At 41.5% G+C, this 6,703-nt stretch overlaps 1 protein-coding gene across 1 annotated transcript in view; it reads right to left on the bottom strand.

Annotated features, from left to right (window-relative positions):
• Positions 1-218: 218 nt before the first annotated feature.
• The window catches only part of cntn5 (contactin 5), a 105,624-nt gene continuing 99,139 nt past the window's right edge, over positions 219-6,703 (bottom strand). Inside the window, exons 21-26 of the mRNA XM_039622456.1 lie at positions 3,167-3,401; positions 2,966-3,075; positions 2,671-2,857; positions 2,395-2,507; positions 1,567-1,735; positions 219-1,102 (exon numbers count right to left, since the gene is read on the bottom strand). Coding sequence (XP_039478390.1) covers positions 999-1,102; positions 1,567-1,735; positions 2,395-2,507; positions 2,671-2,857; positions 2,966-3,075; positions 3,167-3,401 — 918 coding nt within the window. The 3' untranslated portion in view covers positions 219-998. The remainder of the gene's footprint in view (positions 1,103-1,566; positions 1,736-2,394; positions 2,508-2,670; positions 2,858-2,965; positions 3,076-3,166; positions 3,402-6,703) is intronic.

The following is a 6,703-nucleotide window of genomic DNA, read 5'->3' as shown; positions in this document are numbered from 1 at the left end:
ACCTGATGTTGTAGTCCGTCTGCTTCAATGTTCGACCTTTTGTGTCGTTTCTGTGTTCAGAGATGGTTTTCTGGATACCTTGGGTGTAGCTAGTGGTTATTTGAGTTATTTCACAGACACACACGCATACACACCTATACGAACAGACATTCTTTTCTGAAAGTCATAAATTCCAAAAACAATCATTTAAAAAATATACATCACATTTATTTGTACTGACACCAGGAGTCCGTACAGAGTTATCTTTGTCTATTAATGTGTTTGGGTACAGCATGTACCCAAACCACTGTTTCCTACTTCCATACATCCAACAGTTAACAAACTGTATCACCAAGCATTGCTTAATTGCTACCAAAAAACAGAGTTTGACATAGCTGACACACACCACTGTTTTTCTCTAAAGGTAACACAATGTACAAAAAGCAAGTCTGGAAATAGTAAGATTCTTGGTTCCATAAAAAAACGTTTTTCTCCTCAATGTGTGAATAAGAAAACAATGCACTTATCTCTACTGAGCCTCTGCTGCATTGCTTGTTAGGCAGCCAAGGGGTAAATTGATGCAGATAAGTAATGAAAAGAAACAGGTCGGCTGATCCCTGTATTACTACCACAGCAGCTTTCAAGGAATTGTTCATGCTCTGTAGAGCCCCGGAGCTGTAGGAGCCGTCTGGAAGTGGTTAGATGCCAGTCATTGAGAGGAACACATAATGTTAAATTAAGTGATTAAACAAATCTTTCCACATAATGTACACTACAGTACAACACTATTGTGATGTTGGAAAGAATGGCGCAACTCAAATGTCCGGGGCCTCAAAGAAAACTGTGGATTGAAAAGGAGGGACTCTGAAGAGCTGCATGTGAACTGGCAGAATCAAACCCCTTCAGCACACCTCAGGCCCTTTGAGATGGGTAAGGCCAAAGCAAGCAGGCAGTCAGAGAGAAAAAGGGAGCAGAAGACTGGTGGCTCCCTTCATGAAAGTGAGGACCCCACCGTGGCCTCACCAGGAAGCTGAAGGCACCAGAAGAACCAGGAGGATTGCAGTCCATGTTAGGCTCCGTGGCAGGCAGTGCACTGAGCACTGGTTGCTTTTTGCTCGGACACCTAAGGAAAGCAAGTGGGTGAGAGGAGAGTCAATACAAAGATGAATTCTTTTTTAATGCTAAATTATGTATTCAATATAGTGGTCTATATATTGGGAGTGTGTAGCTGCGTGGAAATAATCTTTTTCCTGAGCGATGGAAAATGAGTGGTGGAATATAGAGACAAAGAGGAAAACTGCAACTGCCTTTAAAATCTGGCTGGTCACACATAACACTGCAAAGTTTCGGTTCATTCTGTTGCTTAGAAGTTAATTGGCTGTGCAGGAGTAGGAAGGTTTGTGTGGGCGAGGTAATTAAAACAGTATTAGCCAAAGAAAACTTGGCCCGCTGAACAGCTGTGGTGACTAAATTAAGGGCAGGACATAAGATTGCTACAAAGAGAAAACAGCTTGTGCATAGAAATTGGATTTCAGAGGTCATGTAATGTGAGTGAGAAGAGAGGCAACTAACCAGCTTCCAACTTACCAGAGGAAGTGACAAGTCGAACTTGGGAGCTGACGGCTCCCTCTCCCCCTTCACTGAGCGCCCGCACCTCGATGACATAAGTGCCTCCCTCTGGCAGTGAGAGCATGGTTGAAGGGTTAATGGTTCTTGTCACCTGGTTGTGGCCTCTGCCCTCCTGTTTCAGTAACACCTGCATTACATATGCACATTGAAGGTTTACTTCACTTTTTTTTCGTATATCACACTAAAAGTGCATTCAGACCCCTATGAAAGAAAAAATGGTCAAATAAGCTAAGTGTATTTGCAGATATATTCTTATTTGTTACAAGACTAGGTCAGTAGAAATGCTGCAAGCCAGTTTTTATTAGAAAGTAGCAGTTTGAATGTAAACCCTGCTGAAGGTAATGGTTAATTCATTACACATAAGGAACTCTTATAATACCTATCGCATTTATTTAGTTGTGGATCATAGGTCATTTTTCAATCTTTTCGAAAGATACAGTCGGGGAAATAATTATTCGATCCTAATAATTATTCAACTTTTATGTAATGTGTTTTTCTGTTTTTGTTGATATCCCGTCTCTCTCCATTAAAATGAAACTACCATAAACATTAAAGACTGTTTATTTCTTTGTAAGTTAGCAAACATACGCATTCAGCAGGGCATCAAATAATTATTTGTCACAGTGTAAAAACTATAAATACGGCTACTCATGTGGAGACGAGGAGAGTTTGAGATCAATCTTTAGCAAAATCAAGGATAGAATACTTTGAATGGGAACTTTTCCTCCTTGCATTAACAGTTTACTGGATTTTATTTAACTGAACAATATAAGGATGGATCATTACCATGTACCCGATGACATCAGACTCATTGTCTTTTGCCTTCACTGGGTCCCAGCTTAAAGACACGTTGTTGCCCTCCTGAAGCCAGTGAAGGTTGGCTGGTGGCTGAGCAGGAGCTATGGATATAACACAACACCCAAAGTCCATATTCAAAAAGACTTTAAAAGAGAGCTTCAGCCAACTAGGTCAATTACTACACTTTCTACAGGCAAGCAAACTTAACAAGTAGCCTGTATTCCATATATAGTATTATGAGATTAGTGTCAGTGCTGTACTCACGGGGTTTCCTGGTCTTGGCTGTGACAGCAGTACTGGCAGGACCTTGGCCAATGCTGTTGAAGCCTTTTACTGTAATGGCATACACACTGTTCCCCTCTAATCCTGTCAAGACCATCGATGTCTCATTTTTTACAGTTTGTTGTTTTTTTCCTGACTCCTCCAGCTCCATGTCCTTCCAGTAGCTGACCTGTTAATAGAAATTAAGGACAGAAAAATGCAAGAAGGCGAACGTTTTACAAAATGTCACATACCACAAGTGTGCAAAGAAACAATCACAGACATAATTTATACAAACCTCATATCCTCTTGGTTTTCCAGGACCAGGCGTGGGCGATTTCCAAGTCACTCTAATTTCTGAGGAAGAAATGCCGTAAGCTTTCACATCAGACGGCGCTTCCCTTGGCTCTGTAAAACAAGTCAAAACAGTGAAGATCTAATGGAGAAAAGAACTCCCCCTCTGCCTTTAAAATTCATACAACCATGAATATTAACTTACCCCCCTCAGCAGAGTGGATGATGACAACTTTGCTAAATGGCCCATCTCCCTTATTGTTGTACACACCAACCTTCACTTCAAAGGGGGTAAGAGGAGGGAAGGTCTCGTCCCTGTATTTGTACATCGTAGAGTCTGCGGAAGTCACCATCTTCTCCTTCCACCCTCGTGTCCCGTTGGCACGAAATGCAACAATATACCCAAAACCCTCACCATTTTGGAACTCCTCAGATACAGGCTGAAAACACAGAAAGAGGAGAATCAGTCACCATGGAGTGTATTTCACTGGTATAAGAATACAAAAGCAGCTCAGCAGCACTTAAACTCTTTGACTGAAAGTGCATCATTTGCACAATTTCCAATCTGGACAGCTTCATCAGTGAAAGCAAGGATCTCATTGAATGAAAAAAAAAAGTTTTTCCTCTGCGGTAATCCCGTTTAACCAGCTTTCAATTTCCTACCCATTTACTGCAACTGTCTGCCAGTATTAATAAAGATGCAGTCAGTCTTGAGCAATGGAAACAAATCATATCTGGCTCAGTTGTGCCCATTATGTAGCTATTTATCTTTCCATGTCTGACAGGAGGATTTTGGGGACACCAGTTTCCAGTGATTATCTGTGGTTTTCCTGTAGTGGTGAAACTGGGAAGTGTCTTCCACAGCTGCTCTCTACTTAATCAAATCAAGTGCCAATTTATTAAGTGAGCTAGAATCTAATTAAAATATGAGCTGCAGGGATTAAATCTTTGGCTAAATTTAACAAATGACAAACACCTGTACACCTGTTTTTGGCAAAGACTATGCAGCATTTGCTGTAATGTGTTGATTTGCATAAGCTTCAGAGTGATACAGTCCCCTGAAGGTATCACCCACATTAGCTGTCTAGTCTGTAGGGGGATTGCGCGGGAATACAGATGTAGTTCACATTTCATTCGACAATGACCAAATCACCGTGACTGCCTAATTACAGGGATGATCAGTGGAAATGAATTAGCTTCCATCAAAATTATTCTCACGGCTGGCAATGATTCGAAAGAGATGCCAAGGAACACAGGTCTTTACAAAACAGCGTGAACAAATTAGCTAGTTAAGTTCAGAAAGACTTTGGGATGTGAGATAGTCACAGATAAGTGTGGACACAGTTTGAACTGAGGTAAGTCTTAAGGCTCAGTGATGGGGACTATGGAGGCATCACTAATGGTCCTCCCTTTGGCTACAAGTGTAAAAGCAGTCTCTCGCAGTCGCCTCTAATGAGATGGCTGAATGAAGCTGCAGAGACTGTTTAGTCATTCATCCTGCTTAATAACCCTGCCCACCATGGCTGTCCAGGCTCTGACAACTTTCCACAGATGATTGGAAAGGCGGAACTGCCATGCGCTCACATGCCCTGACTGCCAAAAAGGGCTAACATTCCTGCTCCGTCTCCTCTAATATCCATCTCCATTGATCACTGACAGAGTCTTGATTTATTTCCAAAAGCATTTAGCAGAAGCAAGAATAAATAGGGTAGAGCTAAAACTACTTAAAATGCCAAGAACCAGAAGGAGGCTACTGTATCAAAGTGAAGTGTCTCAGCATTGTGCTGCGATTCTCTCGAAAACTGACACACTTCCTGATGGGTGACCAATTCTTGTACCTCAAAATTGGCAGAGAGAAAATATAATTCTTGAAGAAGCACTTTAATTTTTCACTGTTGTAGGCTCGCTACTTCACAACTGACTTGATCTGACTGGAAAAAATGTGTGAATGAAAACAAATGAGGAGACTGAATAATGTTCGCTCTCACTTTTATGCTGAGCCACTCGTGGAAGAAACTAATTCTTCAGATCATGGATGTGCGTGAGCGAAAGTCACAGCTATAAACCTTATGAGGAGAATCGTGAGCAAGAAATTGTTGTTTATAATTATTTAAATTCACGCATGGCTCATAAGGGCTCTTTATTAGGCATTTGTGTCGTACCAAGCATCAATCGTTATTTTATGAGCTTTAAGCGTCCCTCAACGTGGGGCGCTATGTTATTTATAAGATGGATGTCATTGTGCTATACTAGCCAAGCTAATGACACTCTTGAGTTATAAATAGGAAATGGTCTACCACCAAACAGCATCCCATCTGGAACGGACATTATCCCCCATAATGTGCCATGGAGGTGCACATCTCCTGATGTGAAGGTTATCTTCCCAGTGGCAGTTGGGCTCCCATACTTAATAACTACAAGAATAACTGTCAGTTGCCTCTACATCTGTTCACTGGTCCCCTGTTAATGTATCCTTCAACTGATCTCAATTGCAAATTCTCAGTTCTGCTCATAGCAATTCAGTAGCTGCATTGCCCTGAATCTGGCTGAGAGCCAGGCTGTCCACTTGGAAATGGTTCATGCTAATATCCCGCTTACTTGTTGTGAAACTTATTATATTTTCTACAACTATTGTAGCTTGAGATTACAAACAGATTTTCATAAACACCTCCGGATTTAGAGAGAATGACGCTGAGAGTCAAGGTTAATCTTTACTGCGCCTCTCTGGTGGGACCAAATTTTAAATTCAGTACATCTTAATCACTTGCCAGGCTGATGTAGCTCTGTGTAGTAAACGGCCCAGCTGGCCGTCTTTGAACCATGTCAGCAATTTTTGCAATTATCACCAAGTTGTGCCCTCTAATTTTAAGATGCGGGATGTTTAAGCAGATTTCAATATACTAAATTAGAACCTTGTTTAAAATGCAATGAGCTATGATCTTGAGCTAAAGCTCGGCCATTCTCAATAATAAGCTTGTAGTTTTTATCTCCCTGGTAATATCGCCACAGCTCCCAACACATCATGTATACATGTTGAAATGCAGAGCCATTTATAACCACAACCTGCACATGTGCTGGAAATGACTGTAGACAGATGTTTAGTCTGTTATCTCGTGTATGTTCTGCCTTTGTACAACAGCCAGTTCAACGGTTGGTCCTGAGGAAAACTGTTCTGTCCCAGTGGACCAATGACTTTCCATATCTGAGTATAAATTCAATGAAAGTCAGAGAAAATCATCCAGTATATCACAGCAGATGGGTCTCCCACGTCTCTGTGTCTAAAATGGAAAAAGGTCACTTTGCCCTAATGATGAATGTTCACCTGAGCCCCTCACAACTCACATGGCATCCTATGTGATATACCCCCCTAGGAAAGGCAAGGGAGATAATGTGCATCTCCCTTGCCTTTCCTAACAAAAGGGTCAGTGCTGCCTTGGAGTTCAGTGCATCACCACCTGGGTTATTTTATCTTTGTTTCTACAGCTGAGGAACTTTCCAGAATGTGGTGCAGACTGCTGTGTTTGTTGGAAATGACAGCTGCAGTAAGTTACAGTAACAAAGAAGTAAAGAACTTCTTTTCAATCAGCAACACACCGAGGGCCCAAGCTTCAAGAACTTTTGAGTTTAGGGTGTGAAAAGTGCACTTTGGTCTGCTTTTGACCACCTACACCTGACACAGCTGATGAGAAAGAATTCTGTAGTGCTACAGCTTGTGTCATGGCCAGTATAGTTAAATGTGGTT

This window comes from Oreochromis aureus, linkage group 14, assembly GCF_013358895.1.
Source record: "Oreochromis aureus strain Israel breed Guangdong linkage group 14, ZZ_aureus, whole genome shotgun sequence".
Lineage (NCBI taxonomy): Eukaryota > Metazoa > Chordata > Actinopteri > Cichliformes > Cichlidae > Oreochromis > Oreochromis aureus.
This window is presented reverse-complemented; position numbering and strand designations above follow the sequence as displayed.